General features: G+C 28.4%; 6 protein-coding genes across 6 annotated transcripts, besides 1 other annotated feature; 4 read left to right on the forward strand and 2 right to left on the reverse strand.

The window, feature by feature from the left end:
• Positions 1–306: 306 nt before the first annotated feature.
• Positions 307–741: a mobile genetic element.
• Positions 742–1,112: 371 nt separating this feature from the next.
• TVAGG3_0796070 (uncharacterized protein) lies at positions 1,113–2,056 on the forward strand (the record flags this gene model as incomplete). The annotated part of the gene is made up of 1 exon (XM_001305226.2): positions 1,186–1,656. One exon carries the CDS (start codon positions 1,186–1,188, stop codon positions 1,654–1,656), a length of 471 nt encoding a protein of 156 aa, XP_001305227.1.
• A 13,196-nt stretch (positions 2,057–15,252) lies between these two features.
• TVAGG3_0796080 (uncharacterized protein) lies at positions 15,253–16,419 on the reverse strand (the record flags this gene model as incomplete). Its single annotated transcript, XM_001305225.1, has 1 exon — positions 15,253–16,419. One exon carries the CDS (start codon positions 16,417–16,419, stop codon positions 15,253–15,255), a length of 1,167 nt encoding a protein of 388 aa, XP_001305226.1.
• Positions 16,420–19,406: 2,987 nt separating this feature from the next.
• TVAGG3_0796090 (uncharacterized protein) lies at positions 19,407–19,954 on the reverse strand (the record flags this gene model as incomplete). The annotated part of the gene is made up of 1 exon (XM_001305224.1): positions 19,407–19,682. One exon carries the CDS (start codon positions 19,680–19,682, stop codon positions 19,407–19,409), a length of 276 nt encoding a protein of 91 aa, XP_001305225.1.
• Positions 19,955–20,825: 871 nt separating this feature from the next.
• On the forward strand, positions 20,826–21,821 carry TVAGG3_0796100 (uncharacterized protein; the record flags this gene model as incomplete). The annotated part of the gene is made up of 1 exon (XM_001305223.2): positions 20,878–21,243. The coding sequence occupies one exon, from the start codon at positions 20,878–20,880 to the stop codon at positions 21,241–21,243; it is 366 nt and encodes a 121-aa protein (XP_001305224.1).
• Positions 21,822–23,085: 1,264 nt separating this feature from the next.
• Positions 23,086–23,772, forward strand: TVAGG3_0796110 (pectin lyase-like family; the record flags this gene model as incomplete). The annotated part of the gene is made up of 1 exon (XM_001305222.1): positions 23,086–23,772. One exon carries the CDS (start codon positions 23,086–23,088, stop codon positions 23,770–23,772), a length of 687 nt encoding a protein of 228 aa, XP_001305223.1.
• Positions 23,773–23,778: 6 nt separating this feature from the next.
• Positions 23,779–24,735, forward strand: TVAGG3_0796120 (bifunctional inhibitor/lipid-transfer protein/seed storage 2s albumin superfamily protein family; the record flags this gene model as incomplete). Its single annotated transcript, XM_001305221.1, has 1 exon — positions 23,779–24,735. One exon carries the CDS (start codon positions 23,779–23,781, stop codon positions 24,733–24,735), a length of 957 nt encoding a protein of 318 aa, XP_001305222.1.
• Positions 24,736–25,495: the final 760 nt, after the last annotated feature.

The following is a 25,495-nucleotide window of genomic DNA, read 5'->3' on the forward strand; positions in this document are numbered from 1 at the left end:
CTTTGACTCAGAGGTTGCCAGCCTCTTCATCATTGCATTAACAAGTGCTTTGACTCAGAGGTTGCCAGCCTCTTCATCATTGCATTAACAAGTGCTTTGACTTAGAGGTTGCCAGCCTCTTCATCATTGCATTAACAAGTGCTTTGACTCAGAGGTTGCCAGCCTCTTCATCATTGCATTAACAAGTGCTTTGACTCAGAGGTTGCCAGCCTCTTCATCATTGCATTAACAAGTGCTTTGACTCAGAGGTTGCCAGCCTCTTCATCATTGTAAAAATGTATTACCGCTTTTTTTAATTCAATCGTAACATCTCAATTATCCCGCCAAAAATTATTGGGTCTAAATTGGTTTTTATTATTATTATTTTCAGAAACAAACTAACTTGTTTTTTAGGAATTTATCATTCATAAAGTCTTTATGATATATTTTCAACTTATAATGAATATGAAATTATAATTGTTATTTTGAAAAAAAATTATTCATGATCAATTCATGATTTAACCAGTTCCTTCAAATTAGGAGAGCATATTCAAATATAATCGCTCATTAAAATCAATTTTTATGTTTTTTTTTAAATCGAAATTATCTCATCATAAACCATGCAAACTGACTATTTGTTCTTATCACCATGTTACCAATATCAGAATTGTCTTTACAGCCAAAATTTCGCTCGATAAAAGTCCATCCAATAGTGAGATAATTGAGCAACGAACATTTTTCCATATCACAAAAACCTCCGCCGTAAAATTTTGAATGGAACAAGTTTAATCTTGCACATGAGCAAAAGGGCTTTTAATTAAGAAATATTATTGAGTCCAAGGAGAGGGTACTGGCAGAAATATTCGTGTTATTTTCGTATTTATATTTTCAAAAGCTTTGTCAATTTAAATTTGAGATAAGCCGTAATGATCTCATATAAATTCTTTGTTATTCTTACTTCCAGAAATGAGTACTGCAAGAATACTTCCCAATGCAATTCAGAGTGTTGGAATTCTGTATTTGAATAGGGAAAATTCAATATACCTGAGAAAATAAACAAAGGTATGAGAATTCAACTTGTTAAAAATTAAGAAACGAAATTATGATTAGATATGTATGATTACCGTTACTGAAAACGAATTTTCTAATTATGAAATTTTCATAAGTTCAGAAAATCATTTTTTGATAAGATTGATTAAAGACATGATGCTTCAGAGTACACAGTACTTTAATCTTCCACATGTTGATGCCCACCCAAAGTGCAAGAGACTTACTGCTCAGTCCCAGCGTGACTATGAAAAGATCCAGAAGAGAATAGTAAACATGGGATCAAAGGTTGACTTCGTGAACTCCTATGTTGACAAGTCCTTTGGCACTCATGTTAATATTGAAATTTTAACATCGATTGCAAAGATCGTTGAGCAGAAGTATCATGTTCCTCTTGATAGACTTGCAAAGAGGAACCGCAAGGCTATGCTATGTTGGTATGCTGAAAACTGGTCTTTAGTAACCAAGATTTTAGATGAAAAGAAAAATGATGCAAAAAAGATATTTAAGAGGAGATCAAGAAAAGTTGAGACTGAGTTGAATCAGATTTTGAACTCAAAAATGGATCTCCCATCTTCCACATTTGATCCTATGGAATTATCTTGCCTCCTTAACTTCCATGAGAATTAAAGTATTTGTTTTCATTTTTTAATAAATAATTTAGTATATTTGTTTTGTTTTAGAACAAAATGATTATTCAATAACAAGCCGGAGTGATATTATTGAGTAAATTATTAATATAATAATAATAAACTCTATATAAAGTAATTTGTAATGTAGGATATTAGTATTAGTTGACAGAAGCGGAGTTAAATATAGTTCGATATATAGAATGCCTATAAATATATGAAATTTTCCTAGAAAATGAAGTTTAAATATATCTTTTTGGTATTTCATTTTATGAATTACATAATATGTAAGATCCAAATGGGCATTCTCGTTTACAAAATGATCTATTTTATTTATATTTGAATATGAAATCGTTGTATAAAGGTAACTGCTCGAAAATCCTTGTACAAACCTTTTTGCAATCATGATAATAATAGGAAATACAAAAAAGAACTTTTATTTCCTAGCATTGTTTTTGAAAACAAAGGAATTAGTTGAAAAATGGAAGGATGTAAGAATGTGATATAGATGAGCGTTGTATCTTAGGTATTAATAAGATAAAAATCATGAGAAAATGGACTATTAATCATAAAATCGAAAAATAATATTTTTATTATTGGATATCATTGGGTATTTCGGAATAAAATCAAGAGATAAAACTAATTCTAATTCGAAAATTGCGAATTCCGGGTAATCTTTTAAAAAAGTAAAAAATGTTGTCTTTTTGAAGATTTTGATTGAGATATATATAAAAGATATTGTGGTTTATCTATTTTAATTTGTTACGGTATTCTTTATTCAAGAATTGAGACCCGTAAGAAAATAAAATCGACATAAAAATTATATGAATCGATTTATGTAAGGTATTTCAAAAACTAAAAATAAGAGCAATCGAACAGATTGATTCTTTATGATCAGGTTCCTTGGGAGATAGTGTGATTAATCAATATATATATGAAAACAAATTGATTAAATCTAAATCACGGCTGAAATTGAAGCCATGACATAAATTTATCGAAATTTGGATTCTTGTTTCCATATTGGGCATTTCTAGCAGAAAAATAATGAAAAAATAAGTGGGTATGAAGAGAGGGATATAAGATTTGAAATTTGTGAGGAAATTCAAAAAATAAAATATTGAATTGACGTCTAAATTGTTACTTTTAAAAATATTAAAATCGTTAGTTTTGATAAGAATAGAGTATGGTATTTATCGGAATTCAATTTAAATTGAAAACCAAAAACTAAATCGAATTTAAGAAAGTTGAAAGATATATAGTTTTATTTATGTTTATGATCGAAAGTATTTTATTACGGGTTCATTTGAATAGGAGTTTTTCTTTTAAAATTAATCATTTTTTAATTCAATGAAATATTTGTAAATGCCGATATTTATGTTCTAAAGTGGGAAATATATCTTTTATTAAACTTTTGATTATTATCGTTAATTTTCATATTGTTTTATTTTGAATGATTTATAAATATCTTGTAATATATTTAAAATTTCTTCTCAAAATCAAATTCAATACAAAATCATTAAGAAATTCTGAGCTTATTTCAAATATTTTGAGGTAAAGATTTTCTTTATAGTGAATGACAATCAAAATAAATCTTTTTGTAAAAGTTAATTTTATATATGCTACATGGCGTTTCTTCAGGTGCACTTAAATTCAGAATTCTTGATTGAACGTCGAAAATAATTTTCATCAAGCAGCAAAATACAAGAAACAATGCGTTGTAAGAGATTTTCGGCCATATTAACGTGTTGTGAGTGATATTTCAAAACAGGGAAAGATTTATAATTATTTTTGCGAATATCAAGGAAAATAGAATTTCAAAATGGTTTCTTGTATTTAGAAAAGCACATGTTTTTTGAATTATGCTCATTTTCATCTACAATTTCAAATGAAACAATAGAAAGCAATAAATATGTATTAAATAAAGCAACGATAAAATTAAACTTTTATTGAATTACTGAACTTAAAACTGTTTCGAGAAAAAGAAATAAAAAAAAAAAAATAATCTTCCTTTTTGCATAAAGGAGAATTTTGTAGTCTTATAGTTGTAAAACGATAAAGCTGTGATCAATACGGGTGTGTTCAATTTCGACGAATATCTTAGTTGAACGTTTAGTATTTCAATAAGTTTCAAATCGAAAAAAAAATAAAATGTAATCTAAACATATTTTAAAAAGAATTTAAGATGTGAATTCGTATGTATCGGCAAGTGGATTAGCCGTCTTGAAGAGTTTGGAAAATTGCTAAAGGCTTACGAGAATTGTTAATGCTGATATGAAATATGTATTGATGGGATATTTTGAGTATAGTTTTGGTACTGTATCCCATAAAAATTAAGTAAACGATATGAAAATAAAAATCATTACGAGGTTAGTCTAACAACAACAAAATTTTGTGCGAGTAAGTCGATTGTAAGATAGGTTTTATCTAATATCCGCTCAAAGGAATACAAAAAAATAACGCAAATGATTAATCTGTATACAAGAACGTAATTTCGTGCATATCTGAATACCACTAAACGAAAATCATAAAAAGTAAATGGTTGTGTTAAAATTCGGAAATTTGTAAATTAATTGAGGAACATAGAACACTAAGGAGAGGTAATTTATGTTCTTTTTGAAGGAAAGTAGTTAGGTGGAAATGTTCTAATGTCTCATTCAAAATCAAGACTTAAACTGAAATTACGTTGAAATCTGATCCTTCTTGGTGAAAAATTAGAATGAGAAATGAATTACTTGGCTATGTGGAATTGGGTTGTAAAGTCCCTCAAGACGAATGAAGAGAAATATGAATGTTCTGGATTCGATATGAGAAAAAAGTGAGCGGTAATAAAGTATTTTTATTCTGTTTTTATAATCAACGACAACAAGATAACGACCAGAATTGTTCTCATTATGCTCAGCATATGAAACATAGTAATAGTGTGTATGAGCTCATAGAATGACTTCTGTTTAATTTCGATAAAAGATTATCAGTTTGTTATATATCCTTACTTTGCTTACCAATAAGGGAATTGAATTGTATTATGAAAATAAAACGAATCTGATCGCTTAAGAAGAGCAAAATTCGATGATAAGAAAGGAAATTATTTATTAATTAAACTGCTTTCAGGAATACTTTGAAGCACCATTTTTGGTTTTTCCCCTACCACCGCACAAAAATCATGCAATAATAAGGATTTTTAATTTAAGAAAAAATAGAATTAGGTAAATAAATCGTTAGATCCTCAATCACATCAAGCATTCCTTCTTACGATAAGATTGTGGAATCATTTGCAGTGTATGATAATTGGATTATAGTTAAATTGAAAGAAATTTTGATAATTTTCCAAAGTTAAGTATAGTATGTTCAAATATATTAGAATTTAAAAAGTTGCAAACCGCTTAACTGTAAACAATCGATATTAAGTGCTTGAAGAAAATCGATATCAATATTTAAATTTTTCGGGTGTTTTTTGACTGAAAGCTATTGCCTTGGGTATCTAGAATGAAGTTTTCCTTGATGATTTTTTCCAAATTTTTTTCATTTTGGAAAACGCCATATCAAATTTCTAGAAATGGAAAACGTTTTTTACAATTCTCGATTTTTTTTTGGAAAATTGAGGTTAAAAATTTTGAAAATTCAAAATTAATAGAGGAACAAAGAGATTTCATTGTTTTTAAAATCGACAGATACATTTTATTTTTATCAAATTATATATTTATCCTAAAATATGTCAATAATAGAACAAATTTGTATTACTATTTTAATGTTGGAACTTTGTGACAATATTCGAATCAACGAAAACTGATTAAAATACATGTACATAATAAATTTATATATATTATTAAGGCAAGAAAGTGATATAACGATTTTACAGGATCAAATTAAGGAATTGTTTCATATGTTTCAAAAACTTAGTAAATCTCTGGAAGTTAATCAACAAAATCAGGATTTTATTCAAAGGTAAGTTAGAGATATATATTATGTTTGTATTTCGATAATTCATCTAAATAAAATGCGCATTAAATTTGCGTATTTAGATCTCTTATCATAGGCTTCTGATCAGTTAGTGACATTTGGAGTTGTGGGAGCTACGTAGGGTCTGTATCTCATAATCAAACAAAAGTTATGCTAAGATCTTTGAGATTTTTATTACCAAGTAGTATGTATAGTATTATAATATTATGACTTGCCAATCTGCTGTTTCAGTATTGATTTAAATTCTATTAAGATAAAATCGTTATTGAATTATCATTGGCTATGTATGGGATTGCTACTGTTGTAATATTTTGAAAATATAACGGTATAAATTTTAATACAAGATATGATGAGTTGAACTTCGAATAATTAGATTCCTGTAATATCAATCTTCTTCATCCCACAGTATATCATTACTGTATAATAATGATGTGGATCAATTCTGTTTCATTGACCAAATAAGGCAGAAACAATATACTCAGATGCCACTTTTTTACTTTCAAAATATATTACCTTTTTTTCAAAATTTTATATAGCAGTAAAATTTCGGTTTTTCATGCAGATAAATATGTTTTCATTCTGCATAAATAAACAAGCAATATATAGTATTCCATCTGGATGCATATTTCTATAGAGAATTCCCATTTCACCTTATTAGATGATGAGATAAAAGTACTTTAACAGCTCCATCAATAGGTTTTTTCTCAATTTTTTTTGGTAAAATAAGTTAGTCACTTAAATTTTATGAAAAATAGAAGAAAAACGGGCTTTGTTTCGCCATCATTCTATCAAAAATATCTATTAATCGGTTTCATATGCCATCTGATTTTTGGTTGACCAAAAAACAAATCAAGAAATGATTTTAAGCATGCTCTACACATTCATCCCCAAATACAATAAAAGATAATAAGGATAGTTTTATTTAAGGATGTCAATTCGGAAAATTGTTTTCGTTTTAGGAGAATATAATTTTCCATTTGGAAAATTTAAAAAGTGAGACGCGCAGGATTCGAACTTTTTTAAAAGTTGATTTAAATATATTCTACTGTGGAATCTAAGGATAATATCATATTTAAAATAAGAATATACGAGTTTAAGTAGTATTATTTTTTCGATAAATTTGAGAGTATGTACGTTTAGGGCATCAAAAGTGTCAATTCGCTCAGCGAAAGCTGAGCTAGCTTCGTTCTCGAAAAAATAGGGAAGAAGTGAAGGAGAGTGATACAGATGTTGACACATTCATATAATTTCAACAAATTTGATCAAATTGAAATTCAATGAAATTCAATTCACTTCATATCCTTCAGTCAGTACATTGACATCCTTCTACATCACAATGATAACTCGTGCATCAATAGTTCTACAACTAACTCAGAAAAAACAAGATTTTTCCTTCCAGCTTACAGCTTTTAAAAAGTTTCGATGATAAAAATCACTCTACTCTTGTGTTATAGATATGTGATGATAGTAGGTAAACATATTCTTATCGATTTTAATAAAAATATTTTTACGAAAATCTGAACCAATTACAGAGTTATTCATAAAGTTTATGATAACTGTAATTATTTCATCTTTGTTTTATATTTGAATAAACAATTTAATTTAATTTGCATAATATTTTTTGGTTGAAAGACAGGAAACTTAGTTGAGTTTGTATTATTTTTATCGTTTAATTCATCGAATCAGTGAGTGATCCAGATATTTAAGATATTTAGAAAAAAATTATTAATTTGATTAACAAATTTTAATCAAAATAGCAAAAATCTATTTGATAGCTGTAAACAAACAATAATTTTTATTTCAAGCAAAATCACTTATTTTCATCTAAACGTATAAAATTGTCAATTTTATAAAAATAAATTGAAAATCTCAAGAAATGTAAAGGAGAGTAATATTTTTCAATTTTCTTTTTTTCTTTGTCTCAAATATTTTCTGTTGGGAATTTTCTTATTATCAAAAAATAATTTTAATATTTGTTTATTTTATTACATACAATAAAATTTTAAAAACTCTATTTCTTCTCAAGAAAATTTTTTTCCTTCATATGAAGAAACATTTTGTTCTCCATTTGATACTGAGTCTAAATCTCGATTTTTGAATTTTCTTCTTTCCAAATTTCTTTTTTCCAAATTAGAAGTTTAATTCAAATTTTCAATAGTTTATATATTTTCTCAAACCGTCTCAGATTTTCTCACTTTTTAGGGATTTTCTCTCAAAATATACAAAAATAGTAATATCAATACATGTGTCTAATATACTTTAAAACCATCGTGACAAAATTCAAAAACGAAGAGTTCTTCTCTCCAAATTTTTTTCAAAATCAAAAAAATGAGATAAAAAAATACGTTTGGAAAATTCATTTTTAGCATTTTCGGAATTTTCTCACTTTTCTTACAAATTGACATCCTTATTTTATTTACATTTCGAAATGTAAATCACCATAAAGATGAAAAAGTGTCAATATGATCTCAAAAAATAATCATTTGATAAAACTAATTTGAAAACTTTTTCAATTTTGATTGTATAATAACGAAACTTTAAATTAAAAATATATTAACGCATATAATATTCACTCCGAAAAAAAATTTACTCTCAATATTTTATTAATAATAATCAAGTAAATTATACAATACTCATACTGTCCATGAATTTCGATACAAAAATCAATAATTTCAAGTATTCATTTCTGTGCTCAACGGTTCGATTTCTTCTGAAATAATAAAGAAGTATCGTTTTTCAATTTAGTGTTAATTCTTTAAAGCCCAAATGGAACTTTAATTTAATTATTAATGCTCAAATAATTTTCTCAATTTTTTTGTGATATCTATCAATTTTGAAAATCATTAGAATTAAATCTGCAGCAATTGAAAAATCTCATTCCACATAAACAGCACATTTGATTCCCAATATCATGTAATATTATTCATTCGCGACAAATTTAGCATATTCATAACTGTTTTATGATTTCAAAATTTTGAAAAGTCACTGTTTCAATTCAATTTTTGTTTTATATTCAATAATTTTTTTTCGAATAATCATGCTCCAAAATAATTTTACAAATTATGATAAAAACATTCAAATTTTTCCACTACAGAAATAAAATCTCTGTGCATTTGAGGCAAGAACCTATAAACAAGTCATTTTGAGATAAAATTTTAGATCATGGAGAATTTTACGACATGCTCATTCATCCAATTTCTCTGAATCTTTGGAAACAAAAATTTTAATTCTCATTTGACAAGATTATTTTCAATTTAACAAAACTTTCAAAATAATTGATTAATACAAACTATCTGCAATCTGAATTTACTGGTCAACAATCAGATTTAAGTTTTTATTATTATTTTTGATTATGAAGTACTATATATTTGTGTTATCAAATTACTTGCAGCCATTAACAGGCTATTTCACGATAAATCAATTTTGTATTTCTTTTTGATATTTTTTTGATTATTGACCTTAGGTAGTAAAACAACATATAAAAATTGAGGAAAAAAGTTACTCAATAAAGATGAATTTTTATTTCGTTGAATTGAAAAAATCAATTTTTTCTTACACAAATTAAAACAAAATACATTAGTGGTTATTTACAAGCTGACATATATCCGATGGATCAATAGGGTTATAATTGGTTTTGAGCTCTTCTTCTTGATATACTTGAGAAAATATCGCTGTATTAAAGTTTGATAGGGTTTTAAGCTTTGGGTATATTAAATTCCAATTCTCTGTGAACCAGCATAACAAACCACTTCTATTCCGATGCGCGAGTCGATCAATTTTTAAATTAATTTTCTTCGAAATTTTTCTGGCAAGACAAAGCAGTTCTTCGACGGTAAATCTACCACCATACATATGTTCTAAGATTGCAGCTACCAGATCAATTTTAACTCCATTCATGTCCATTCTAGTCTGTAACTCTTCATGATCTTTCACGCTCTGCTCCGAAATCAATCGAATTTTCCGTGTCTTCCTAGTAGTGATAATATCTGAAATGATCTGCTGCTTGATCATTATTGAAAATGAAATGGTGCAGAATTCTATTTTATTTTTGGGTTAATTCAAAAATATTTATTTAGTGCTGATATTTCAATGGATTTTCTCATCTAGATAACGAATTGCTGTAACTCTAATGTAGTCTCTTTTAAACAAATTATAAGTGTTAATGCTTTATCTTTACTATATTAAGAAATTTTATATCCAAACCGTTTAAATTGAGTGAGGCGTTGTTGCAATTATTTTTCGACAATTGAAAATAGCTCTATGACCTCTAATTCGTGTTTATTGAACAAAATTAATTTATATAAAAAGTATTATTCATAACTCTATCAAATTTAGACAAATAGCTATATGTAAATTGCAGACAAGTGGATCTATACATCTATCCTATTATGCATTACATGAAGAACAAATAGGACCGATTTTATATCAGTGAACCATCAGTCAACGTTTTGCCAACCTAAAAACTTTTGTATGAGAATATCGTATGGATGTTTATAAAGGTAGATAACTTATCTCATTTAGAATCATGCTTAAAATATCAATTTATTTTATCAGACGAAAAAAAAGTTCGTAAGAAAATAATCTGTATGAAAATATTTTATGAGGAAATAATTGGCCACTACTATTGATATATAAATTTGTATCAATCATTATTTGATTCATTATATTTTTCTAATTAATATTAACCTTCTTTTATGCATTTTTCAGAGGAAATTTGACATGATTATTTCAATTTTTGAAAAGTAACGACTGTAACCAATTTTGGTTATTAGTTATATGCCATTTTCCTATTTCTCTTTAATGCAGATCATCTATTAAAGTTATATTGTGACATTCCCATATCGTTTATGTCAAAAACACCATCTTATTTCATTAATTATTAAAATCAAGAAAAAGTTATGATCTATAATCAAATCCTCTAAATTATGATGATTCAAAACAACTACTAATTCGATATTCTCATTCCTATAAAAATTCATCTAAATCTGACCAATTCATTTAAATTTCTTCGGAAAATTATTATTAATATGATACATTAATAGATTTTAGAATTAGGTAATTTAATTATTAACGTAAAAATCAATTTATTTTTGCTTTTTACCTAAATTTTGAAAGATTATCGAGCTTTTTTGTGCTTTTACAGATGAAATTTACAAATCAAATAAAGCATAATTTCTAAGGCTAGGTGTTCTTTAGAATATCCAGATTTTCAAATCATTTGGAACCAAGAGTATTAATTTGTATATCAAACTTATAAAAGACCAATAATAATGATCCATTTATAGAAGCATACTTGCTTATAAAAAGTTTGTAAGAGGTGTATATTGGATTCTTTATGAAACTCCTAGATTCAACACCATCTTAAGTACTTTTGATATTTATTCGTTTTATTTTCAATAAATATGCATTAAATCTCATATACGAAATAATGCTAGTTTAAATATGACCAATTAATACTCTTTAATAAATATTATACCCTACGTTCCCAACTTCTGGAAAACGGTTTTTCACCCTTATGATCAGTTTCAGACACTTTGGGAATCTCCCAAACTTTGATATTTTGCATTATAATAGAGAAACGTATCTAGTTTAACGCACAGTTGTTTTAAAGGCAAATGATGATATCACATGAAATTATCAAATTATCAAATTTTGAATTACCAGTCCAAAGGGTTAATTAGATCCTACACAGATGTGCGATAGTGAAACATATGTGTTCTTGATTTGAGAAGTCCTACTGATAGAGGTATGAATCTCACAGCTTTGTGTGAGTGTGTCTGACACTTGTATAGAGTGGAATATGCGCCGACATATATTATATAATAACATGTAGTTGATAATTATGAAAAAATAGAATTTGATGAGAATGATATTGAAAGTTGTTTTGTAATTTGATATTTTTCTTATATGTGTTAATTAGTAAATGGCTTGTTTGTTGTGATCGTACTGTGAAAAATGAAAGGTATTTTAAATTAAAAAAATGAGATTTTGAGATATCTCTAGAATTAAGAATTTATTATGTATTTGGCTTTTATATAACTATGTGTAAAGGATCTCGATGTCTATATGCTTTAAATAAAATTAAATAAAATGAGATAAAAAATTAAAATGGACAAGAAGATATATGGAAATGTAATTTGTATTGTGTTGGTTGTTGGCAAAATGATTTTAATACAGATTTAAGGATTTGGAATGGATTTGAAAAAAAAGATTTTTATTCAAGGAATAATAAGATTTTGAACTGGTTTTTATTTTGAGAATGTAAACTCCTTCAATAGGATATGTATTAGAAAGATCAATGTCAAACTTTTTGAAAGAATTGTTTTTTTGTTGAGTGATTTTCTCTCATTTGATAATATTTTTAAGTTAGCGTATCTTACGCCCTTCCAAAAATATGTATTAGAAAGATCAATGTCAAACTTTTTGAAAGAATTGTTTTTTTGTTGAGTGATTTTCTCTCATTTGATAATATTTTTAAGTTGGCGTATCTTACGCCCTTCCAAATATTTCTTAAAAATTTAAATTTGTCTCATCTCCTACTCTTAATTTAAAAAAATTTCAAAATCCATAATAGTAAACATTTCTTATTTTTATTTAAATCTGAAAAAAAAAATAAATTTAAACAATTTCTCTACACACGACGGTTTCAGCGGTTTTCAGAATGGTTGACAACTGAATTCATCAGGATAATGTCGGTTGGGGTGCCCTTCTTGGCCTCCTGAGTACTCACCAAGATACCCCCAGCTCCCGCAAAACACCTCCCATAGGTGAGCATTAACTGATGAAGTTATTGACAACTTTATCTGATTTTTTTCTTTGTTTTTTGTTAAGATTTCTTAACCAAAGACTCGAAAACAAAACTTCGCTTCAAGTTGCTGTCTTCCCAGTTACTCTGTCGCAATCTTTTGTCTGATTGCGTGCAAAGTTCTGCTCCTTTGAGACTTTGCCCGACAGATGCATCTGGGAGACAGCACCCAAGCAGCTTATCGCTTCAAGTTGCTGTCTTCCCAGTTACTCTGTCGCAATCTTTTGTCTGAATGCGTGCAAAGTTCTGCTCCATGAATTATCAAATATGTGCCATTTCAGGAGAGATAACAAGCTCATGCCTCCTGGAATGGCGGATTGTTCAACAATCTTCTTCTGATTGCAGAACTTTCAACCGACAAGAGTGCACAATACACTCTTATCGGTCAAAGTTCCGCATTCAAGTTATGAATGGGGAACTTGATATCATTCTGGGAGACATGCAGTGACAATGTCTCCCGGAATGAGATACTGTGACCGACAAGAGTGCACAATACACTTAATGTTTTCAAATTTTCAGATTTAAATTTAATCTTTATTTTCATCATCATTTATAGTCTTGTTCCTTTATACAGTTATAATAAATTATCGTCAGATTCTAATATTTAAGATTCTTACTACTCAATTCAATATAATTATGTTAGTCACTCATATTCAGGATAATAATTTAAAAATCTATAGCTCATATTTTGATAGTTATATATTTAGATGATATATATTGCAATTCCGGTTTCAACACGATCAAATGCCAAACCAAGACAAAATATATATGAATTTTCAAAATATCGATTTACATTAGAATCTATATCTAATTTTATCAATACACAAGTAGTGAATGTTCAATACATCTTTGAGCAACGTGAATAGCACAATTTTATAGGATTATTAGTTGATTATATAAAATATAAGCCAAATCGAATCTGCTGTATAGTACTTTAGTTTATCATTGAATGTTAAATGTGTTTATAAATATTTGAGTCAGATATCGCATTTTCTAATTTCAAAATTTATCTCATGAAGTTAGAATTTATTTGATCATACAACATCATGTTAGTCAAACCAGAGTTCAATGGCGATTCTAAAATGGAACAAATGCTTGTTTTATCAAAATGTTAAAATATTAATCTAAAAAACTTAATATCTAACCAAACCATTCTAGAATTATTATATACAGGTATGGGCAATCTAAATGCACACGGAATTCGGAAAATTAAAAAGAATATTTATGAGATTATTAAATCTTATGTAATTCAATGAAAAGTAGATAATATGAATATCCATAGGCTATATATCAACATATGAGTTTTTGGTTTGACCAATACTATACTAATGTGATCAAATTAATCTGATTTCTTAGATTTTCATTTGAAGCATTTGCAGTAGTAGGGGTACCTTTATATATTAACATATTAAAAAATTGCGCTCCGATTCGCAGTTTCTTCATGATTTTGAGATTGCATTAGATTTCGCGATGCAGAAAAAAATCACTTTAGATTCCCGTCAAACTCTAAGTATAAGCATGTCTCTATATGTAGAAACTGTCTGCGCTATTTATTTCCCGGCTCAAAAAACCACGGTGTCTGTGTGAGGAAAATACCCATTTTAGGACCCTGGGTAGGGGGTCATGAAAATTTTCCAAGAGTTGGAAATATAGGGTATGTAATCTAAATATTCAATTGCTCTTTTGAATATATTTATTTTCTCATAGAAGATGCATAACATTTGCTGTCATTTTTGAGAAATTGCTAATAAGCAATACTTAAACGCAAAATTTCTGAGTAATTATAACATAAATTTCAGAATATAAACTAACATTAGAATAAGTGTAATGTGGAACTAATGATTGAGATCTCAAATTTAGCTTTTTTCATAAGAATTTTTTTACAAACAAAAATAACAAACAATATATATTCAATCTATAAGAAATTCATCCGTATATTCTGAATATGATATAGATTCTATTGATTCATAATCAGAAATATCGCTCATGCCAGAAATCTGATTTCCTCTCATTTTTCTAACAGTTCTGATTATATTAACAATAGTGAGAATTACAACAACTACTATTATGGAGGTTCCCATGAAAAAACCAGAATTTTCGAAAAAGTGACACCAACTATTAAAGTTATTTTATTACTAGATTTATTTACAAATTATAAGATAATATCATTAACCGAATATATTTTTAATATAAATAAAAAACTTTTTTTATACAAAAAATTACAATCAATCGATAAATATTATAAAACATTTATTCCAAAAAGATTAAGTAATAGGTGGGATCCTGCATATAATATAATTTTATGTCATAAAGCTTACAAATTTTAGATGGACCACAGTGAGAATGTGAGTGGTTAATTTAAAGGTGGTCTGATAAAGATATCGAAGCTTACTCAACACAGCATGAAGCAGTTTCTAATACACAATCTTACTAGTGGTGTTTCGGTCGCCAGCGCTCTCATAGGGGTGCTGATTTCAAAAACCACTACTTCAAATTATTCAATAATACTCAACACAGCATGAAGCAGTTTCTAATAAATATATACATATATAAATATATACATATATAAATATATACATATATAAATATATACATATATAAATATATACATATATAAATATATACATATATAAATATATACATATATAAATATATACATATATAAATATATACATATATAAATATATACATATATAAATATATACATATATAAATATATACATATATAAATATATACATATATAAATATATACATATATAAATATATACATATATAAATATATACATATAGAAATATATACATATATATATAAATATATAAATAACAAAATACAATCAAAAAATAGTGTTTGGAAATTTAAGGCTAAGTGTCACTTTTTCGTAAATTCTACCACACTCATTTCCTCTCATTTTTCTAACAGTTCTGATTATATTAACAATAGTGAGAATTACAACAACTACTATTATGGAGGTTCCCATCGTCACATTGATATATGTAGTGACTTTTGGAACAGGAGTTTTAATGTAATCAGTTTGAATTGGTGGATGGGTTTCATGAATCTCTGGAACATCATTACCTCTAACAATAACATTTGGTGGGTCATCCCAATCTCCTTCCCATGTTTCTTCCGGAGTTTGTAAAGGTGTAATTGAAATTTGACTGACAAGTTCAGAAGAAGAGGATATTGAGGAGGATGATTCTTCTATTTCATCAGGTGGTTCATCAATAATATCCGAGCTGCTTTCTTCAGTTTCTCCATTTTCATTTCCTTCTTCTTCACTTTCATCAATTGAATCGAGAGTAGGGATGTCTTTACTGTTATATTCAGCCTCTTCATGACCCTGTGGCTGAACGTTATTCAGATTGATAGTAAATTTTCTAATTTCATTATTATTAGATAATTTGAATATGAGATATATAGGAATTCGATCTGAATTAATAGTTTTTGATCTTTGCCAACCAATTCTTCTGTAATCATTATAGCCAACTCTGTAAGTAAGTTGATCATTTCTATTAAGTGTGTTTTTAACAACAACTGAAGCTTTTTGATGTAAAAATATAAGACAAAACTGAGATGGTGGCTGCCCAATCGGATTTGATGAGTAATCTTGGATATTGAATGATTCTTTTGTCGAGATGATCGTACCACTAGGGCATATTGAGTTCCTAATTTTCCCTCCTCTTACATTAATATCTTTTGTGGAAGCAGGTTTTACGTAAACCGAAAGAGATGACATGGATTTCCAAACTTTATTTTTTTCTTCATCTGATGCAATATTCCATGTTGAAATGTCTGACAACGAAGTATATTTTGTATATGAATATCTTACTTCATCGGCACTTTCTAGATTAAACAAATTCAAGAAAGTTACATTGTTTTTCGAGTCAGCTCCTATAGTAAAAACGCATGGATTTGAATTTGAACACTCTAATGATGTTTCTTTTATATCACTATATAACTTCTTGACCTGTATAAACAAAAGGAATAAAACATTTAGCATTTTGTGAAAGTGACAAATTTTAAAGACAATTGAGATGCAAACATATTGTTAATGATATTTTATTCTATTTTAATTTTTATATTTTGATTGAAATTTGAATGAATATTGAAATTATATAATTTACAAAAAATGTTGATAGTGAACAAAGAATACTATCTTATGGTGCATATTAAAAACACATGAAAATTCAAATTGAAGCATCATTTTAATAGAATTTTGATGTCATATTAATTCTACATTCAATAAAAAACTAACACGAAATAATGACTTTTGAAAAGGCTTCAATTCTATTATTTAACTTTTATTAAGGTTACAAATTTTGCTCAAAATCTTTATTACATACAATATGCGATTTTAATAATTTTGGATAACAGCATAATTAACAATTTTTCCCTCAAAATAATACTCTTTCAAAAAATTAAAGTCCAATTTACATCAGACAATTTCTTCACTATAGTGTTGTCAATCTAATTTTCAACTTCGATCAAAATATGAATAAACCGAAACTTTTCAATACTCTTTCAATCTGAAAATTGACAATCTTTTCTTGAAACGATAATTGTAATATATCTCCTTATTAATTTAGTCATACATTCAATACATTATGAATTTCTACTTACAACTCTTGAAATCTTTTCGAAAATACATTGTCAAAAGTTTTTTTTTAAAGCAATTGGATACTATGAGGAAACTTCATAGAAATTCGAAAGGATCAAGCAAATAATTTTGTCAGAACGGGAAAAATATCTCAAAAATAATACAATTTTGAATCTATGTTATCCTTAGCAGGATTATTAACAAAATAGGCAAAATGTTGTCATTTCCTTTTTGTTTCGAATTCAATAGAAATAGAATATTTAAAATATTTTTGAGTTCATTTTTGTAAAATGCATTAGTTCCATCTCAAATATATAAGTTATCCACATTTTTATATTTAAACAACGCAAATAATTTTGATTAAGAATAATATCTTCAAAAAAGATAAGAATAGAATATTACACAGATGTTAGCATCTCTTTACAGTTTTTCAATGATTACTACACTACAAAATTACCATTCGTTGAATGAAATCATGAAAAATAATTTGATATTAGCTAGGATTCCATATTTTGTTTACTAAATCATCAATATAATCACATACAATATATTATTGTACTAAGATAAATGATTATATTCTTCAAATATAATTTTTTTGTAAATTATTTGAAGCGTTTGGCATTCTGATGAATTGTAATAAACTATTGGGAAAGGAAAGTAAATTATATTTGATTTCTAGTAAAAATTAAACTGAAGAAAAAAAATATTGTTTTTTTGATGTGTAAAATAAAAATGAATTTAATCAATTAATTAAGAGGGCGATATTTCAACGGTGGCTGCAATTAACTCCTTCATCACTTCTGTATCAGTCTTTAATTGGTCATTATTAAATAGGATTAAAGAGTTTCATAAAAAAAAGCATTTCAAATTGGCACGAGTTGCCCATATATATACCGCTTTCAAAGCAGATTGGAAATAAAATGCTCCAGATGTAATTATAATACTAATATATAATCCACGCCCAATGGATTATTTATGGGTATTATAATTACATCTGGAGCATTTTATTTCCAATTATAGGGCAAATATGTGTATTCACATATTTAAAAAACCAATTTGAATTCCATTTTTTTTTCTTGAATAAATTGGGAAAATAAAAGAATAATGCGATCACCCGGGAACATTAAGGTACAGCGTTAATTTCCATTATGGTATTGATTCAGCAAGAATAAAGAAACATCTTTTCTTACCGTTGAAGATCAAAAGAGGAAAATTAAAATTTCATGCTATTTTTCATCTCTCTTCTTTTGTTCGTTCGTCACAGCTCATGAAGAGTCTGATGTGAGACGAAAACAAAATGTTATTGAAAGAGATTCTATCTCATTGTCTTTGTTTGTTCATCACAACTCATGAAGAGAGTTATGTGAGGCGAAAACAAAGTGGTTTCGAAAGGGAATCGACTTCTTTCATTATTCTACGTCGCAGAACTAATGACAAGTTCTATATGTAACTAAAATATACAAAGAAATTTACCTCTTTCTTTCTTTCTTTTTGCCTCATATTTAAGAACAATAAAGTAAAATGAGAACTCAATTGAAGTGCATTAATAACAATGATCTTTTCAAAGTTTTTTTTTGAAGCTTATTACTATGAAAAACTTGTTATGTAAAATAAATTTTCCTCTTTTGATCTTCATTCATCAACCCAATATGGAATATTAACTAAAATGATCTAAGCAAAGGATATATCAGGAGCAAAAGATCATCAATCTTCATTGTTGCTCCTTTTTACTTTGCAAATAAAAAGCTTCTGATGCTTCATTTATTTTGCAAATATTTATGATGAACTCAATAAAGTTCAATCAAATATTATCCATACCTTTTTTTTTGATCATTTTGACAGCAATCTCTGAGTTACCAAATGTCTTTGCTCGCATAAATAGTGAGGTACTCAGGATGTGTCATTATACCTTTGATCCCTAAATGATCTTTAAAAAATTGAGAAGATTAATTAAGAAACTGTAATGAATGTTGCTTCATCTTGAATAATACTTGCTGTGAAATGTCTCCTTTGAATACTTTTTTCTGAAATGAAAAAATTTGATTTTTGAAAATTATGAAATTGAAACTTGGATCTTGTATTATTCTTATTCATCACCTTATGGCATTGATAATGTTAATTCTTTCTCAATTTATAATTATTCTTTTGACAATTTTCCCAATTTGAATCAATTTTTTTTTCGATATTAAATTAATCTTTTGTGAATTAATGTTGTTGACAAGGACAGCCTAGACTGCTTTATTAAGTGTGAATTTTGAATTGATCGTAATAATATTTTTTTGATTAAATTTAATTTCGAATTTTTTTTTTGAGGGGATTAAATTAATAATGATTAGTGAAATGATACAAAAAGTGATATCCGAAGTTAACAACAACCACAGTGAAATACCTTAAAAAATTTCGAGTTGATCCAATTCGAATGAATCAAATTCAGAATCAATTAATTCGATATCGCTTGGATCAGGACCCGTAGCATCATGAATGGAAAGGTCTCTCTTCTTTCTTCTCTTCCCATCACGCAATCCTAAGATTGTTCCTGATTTTCGAATTAAAAAACCTTTAGGATTGTCAGTGTCTTCGTGAAGAACGCCTATAAACTTCAAATAGTTGCCTTGCTTCTTAGCTAGACCCTTGAAGTCTTTGAATATATCCCAATTCTTATCCATGAAATCAACAGCAACATCAAGAGTTCGATAAATCTCTGGATCGGGCGAAAGATGGAACTTTTCGCTTACTCTATATATGATTGCTTTGATTTCAACGAAAATGTGTCGATATTCTAGAATGTATATCTTATAGGCGTCAGTTTTGGTGAGATTTGGATTTACATTCGCTTTTGCGAAATTTCGAGCCTTTGTTTGCCTTTTCGAATAAATTGAGTGTTTATTGACCTCCATTCCCTAGTTAAAGGCAGTTTCTCCAAAACTGACCATAAAACACATCTCAATTTTCTTATCTCAAAAATTAATAGAAAAATTGAAATAGTTTGTTTGGTCGGTTCCCCGGTGAAAACATGTCTTATAATGTCTTCACAAAATCACAGTTGAAGAGCAATTCCACATATGCTTGGAATCAAAATTTGTGACTCCATTAGCAAATAATTTTAACTGATTGAGAGTGTGGTTTATTGAATAAGACACCAAAAAAAAGTGCGATGTTTAAATTTTTGTAAACTGTCTTTTTTTTTTTGACAGTAAACTGAAATGTGATTCCTTCCAAGAGAAGCTTCCCAGGGCCCGAGGCCCCCGATATTCAAAAGAATTCTAACATATGCAACTATGTAGTATTTTTAGATCGCCGCATCTGGAAGTGGAAACAGAGGATTGGGAGCTATGGAGCTCCTAGAGAGGCAGATTTGTCGATCTTGGCTCACCCAAAGTTTTATATTTAAAAAGATAACTAACTTTTAATTAATGTTGGTCAAATTGAGGGCATCCAAAAATTGAATAGTTTACAAATACGTTTTTTTATATTTAGAAATTGATTTTTTTATTAAAATAACAACAAAAATAAGGTATAAAGTTTATAAGCATGATTCTTTGAGGAAGAAAACAATCTTCTGCGCGTATGGAACAGGAAACACGCCGAAATTAAATTGCTGATTATTGTTATCATTTTGGAACTTTCTAACATGGTATGAATTGATGTGAAATATTCTCGACAGAATTCCCTAGCCATTGGTTAATTCTGTCATTTTTTATCGTCATAAATCAAAAATTTCACATTGCTAATTAATATTTTGAATAACGATTTTTTTTAAAAAAATTTATAAAGTGGAATTTTTTGACTCTTTCAAAATTAAAAATATATTTCCTTTCATTATAATTGCTCTATCATTTTCAACACCACATAGTACAGGATATGTTACTCCATTTAGTACACCACATTCAACAGGACATGTTACACCACATTCAACAGGACATATTACACCACATTCAACAGCACACAAAACTCCATTTAGTACAGTTCATTCAACACCGCATAGTACAGGCCATTCAACACCTCATTCCACACCACATTCTACAGGACATGTTACTCCATTTAGTACAGTTCATTCAACACCGCATAGTACAGGCCATTCAACACCTCATTCCACACCACACTCAACAGGACATGTTACACCTCATTCCACACCACATTCAACAGGACATGTTACACCTCATTCCACACCACATTCAACAGGACATGTTACACCTCATTCAACACCATTTAGTACAGCTTTTTTGACACCTTCCCCTACATTGGCGGCAACACCAGGTCCTTCACCTCTTCAAACTTTGGCACAAACACCCTCACGAAGCAGGACGCCAGACACCGATGAAACAATTACACAAACACAAAAAGTAGTTAAAACAATTACAACTACACAAATTTCACTCGGTAACAACATTTATACATTCACTTATATTGAGACGGAGACTATTATCTGGATAGAAATGATTGTTGAAGATGTAGCAAAGAGAGACAAAGAAAGAGCCGCCAAATTGATTGGCCTTATATCTGGCGGTTTACTTCTTGCTTTCATTTGTGCAGCTTTAGGTTTGTATTATTACAGAAACGCTAAGAAAGGTACTGATGAAACAGAAGGTTCTGAGTTATCTGATGAAACTGATATTGGAAATGTTGCAAGCGACCAAACAAGAGTTTCTTTGGATATAGAAGACCCAGATTTAATAACAAAGGACACTGAAATGGACGAAGATGATCAATTTATGAATAATGTTGATTTCTAATTTTAATATATGGTTTTTTATTTTTGTTTGTAGTTGGGATTTTAATTAAAAATGCAATATCTTATATTTCGGTATAATAATATGTTTTTTACAATATTGGAAATACAAAAAGTATTTCAATATCAAGTTTTGAAATAAAAATAATCATAATTAAATTTTTATCAAAAAATCAAATTCTTCTTGGATTATTTTATTCAAGATCAAAGACCAATTGATTTTGTTCATTTGAATTCACAGATACAAAATATTGAAAATACATTTTTATGATTTTCATCATATTTTGTTAAAATTACTGTTATACAAAGAGTTTAAATGAAAATACTCAATGATAATGAAAAGTTGAATAATCCCGAAATCGTTTATTCTTGAAATTAATATAGATTTTGAGAATGCATTTTAATATTGTTTGCATGTCAGCTTTACCATTAGATGAAACATACATCATTCCTTTGAAATTTATTATAATTTGATTTCGAAAAGAGCTCACAAACAAGTTTTTCGATTCACATTTATATACCATTATATTTTTATACAAAGTTATGCAGGAATTTTGATCATTTATTGATTCAGTGAAAAAACCGAGTCGAAAAACTTAACGTCAGATTTCTAAAGAGATGATAGCAATAGGAGATTTAAAAAATTGGGATGCCATTTTCATTAAAATCAGCTCATGACATAAAAAAATAAAACGCTGAGAATCTTGATCAATCATTCAAATTTCATTTGTTCAATCTTATTAAACAACAGATACTCTTCATATTTTTGCTTAATATCGTTTTATACGAGAGTTCTCAAATTATTTATTACCAAAAGCAGATTTTCAATTGCACAATGTACGCTTGATTACTAAGTAGCACAAAATTGTTTACGTAATCAACATAAACTTTTTTTATCTGAATTATTTTTCCATTCAAATTTTCCTCAGAATTTTTTCCTCTTCCTGAAGATGATTTTTCTTCCAATTCTATTTAGTTTGGCAATTTCTTCCACAAACCAAGAAGAAATTCCTAACGCTCCTTCATTTCAGAGTTTAGCAAAATCCAATTCACATGAAAACGAAATTAATAATTATCAATATGTTTCCAGAGAATTATCAGAAAATGACAATATCGATACACAGCAAACAAAGTTTCAGTTCTATTTCAGCAATATTTTAATAAAAAATTTAATAATAAAAATTTGTTGGGCTTTAGGATCGGGAGTGGATCCTGCATCAAGTGGAGCCATTTACGTGTTTAAATCTTCCCTTACAACAAGTAATGAAGTTAATACGTTCACTTCAAATCGTGCAACAACAGGCGGAGCCATCTGTTGTATCCAATCCCAAGTATACTTAATGAAATCAGTCTTTGATCAGAACATTGCCTATAAATATGGTGGTGCCCTTTGCTACGAAGGAGATTCTCTTGCCCAGAATGCTCTCAACGTCAAATTAGTACTCCAAGAGTGCACATTTAATGGAAATAGGGCATACTCATGCGGTGGAGGCTTATCAGCCTTAGCCTGCAGAGAAGCAATACTAGATCATTGCGAATTTAAGCAAAACCATGCCGCATCATTTGACGGAGGCATGGAGTGCTGCTTGACAAATAGATTAGACATTTTCGATACAAAATTCATTAATAACTACATTACAAACAATTTCCTGGATGATAAAGACGTTTCCGAAGATGTCAGAAAACGTTATCAAAAGTCGATTAAGTTCGGAGGTGGAGCATTGTATTTCGGAGGCCCACCAATGCCTAAAGATGAATCAGCACCAACAGCATATGCATCTTTTTATACACAAAGTTGCTGTTTCTTCAATAGCTTTGTTTTGGACAAAGATACATCAGAAGTTTATGATTTTACAAATACAGAAGAAGATACAAACGAATACCAAGGAAGAGGACATGAAATATACCTGAATTCTTATATTGGATGGACTTCGATGAATGATGATTTCAAAGAACCAGAGTATTCACAGTCAGTTCCTAATCATTACATTTATTTCGTTAAAAGTAATGAACAAAATCTAAATTAGGTAATAATGCAATCAAATGGATCTAAACCTGTTTGTGAAAACACAGGAAAGGCAATTAAAAGAACAAGTACAGATGATTATGCATATGCAAGAATAAGTAATACATTAACTCAAGATCCACAAACTTCTGATGTTGAATCTCCAACAGAATATACATATGTTGCAACACCAATTACAAGATTACCAAAGCAAACAACAGAATCATATGTTTATCCATCAGCAAAAACATTAGAAAAAGATTTATTTCCATTCGAATTTTCAGGTTACAGTGTAATTCCTACAAATGCAATTACTCCTCATTCTACTCCTCATTCAACAGCACATTCTACTCCTCATTCAACTCCTCATTCAACAGCACATTCTACTCCTCATTCAACTCCATTTAGTACTGCACATTCTACTCCATTTTCAACAGCACATTCTACACCATTTAGTACTGCTCATACCACGCCTCATGATACACCATTCAGCACAGCACATTCTACTGCTCATGTGACACCATTTACTACTCCATTTAGCACTGCTTTTGTAACTGTTTTCGAAACACCATTTGGAACTCCATTTATTACTAATTTCGCCACTGCAGCAAGTACTCCTCAAACGACAGCAAATACAACTCCTGAATTAACTCCTTCGGCTACACCTGATCCTGGAAATGCAATTGATTCAAATCCAAAGTCTATTTCTAAAACAGGAGTAATAGTTGGTGTAGTAATTGGCTGTTTAATCTTTATTTTGTTGGTTGCTCTTCTCGCTTTTTATTTGTACAAACGTTCTAAGAATGATGTTTCAGAAAGTTCCCATGAAATATCTCAAATGTCTGAAGAAACTGATCCTGGAAATGTAGAAAATGAACCAACAATGACTTCCTTAAATATTCAACAAAACCCGGACGAAATTATCTCATCTTCTGATGAACCTCAAGAAAAAGAAGATAATACTTTGACTGATGTGTTCTTCTAACAGATATCATTGTTGTTATTATGCAGCCAAACGGTCTTTTTTAAAAAATTATTTTAAAATTTTATTTAATTCAAATTATAGAAATAGCTTTGAATATGATTAAGATCAGAATGCAATCATTCAAAAATTTTAGTTCTTGTTGATCTTCGAATTATTAGTTTTTTCGAAATTTTATTATATTTTTGATTTCAAAATTATTGAAGATTCATAAAAATCAAAATGTTCTCGTTGACTTTGTTTTAAGTGAGTAAAAAAGTCGTAAGAAACATTTCGAGATTATATAGAAAATAAAAAAATTGAAAAAATAGTGTACTTTATTCTTACATTGCTTCATTTTAATCCAATCAAATTCTTCCAAAGAATTCATGAAATATAATAATTATATCATAAAAAATTATTCGGCAATCATCTTGAATCTATAGGCATGGATAATATATTTTCTCCCATAATTACTGTACATATATTTCAAAATTATATAATTATTCAATATTTTACATGGAATTACAATCAAAATCCATTCCCTATGATGTACTGCCTATTCCAATACTGTAGCGGACTTCTGACATTTCATCATAAAAATGGCTAATTTTCCTCTCAATCAATTAACTTTTGAAGTCATTTGTTTTATTGCTTGAGCATTCAAAAAGTTATTGCATATTAACCTTTATTTTCCTCAAAACTGAGTCCTGAATTGAATATTTTATAGAAAAAAACAATGAGGAATTTTGAGAACCCGGTAGAGAACTTTTTAGCCAAATTT

This window comes from Trichomonas vaginalis, chromosome VI (genome assembly GCF_026262505.1).
Source record: "Trichomonas vaginalis G3 chromosome VI, whole genome shotgun sequence".
Taxonomy (NCBI): Eukaryota; Parabasalia; order Trichomonadida; family Trichomonadidae; genus Trichomonas; species Trichomonas vaginalis.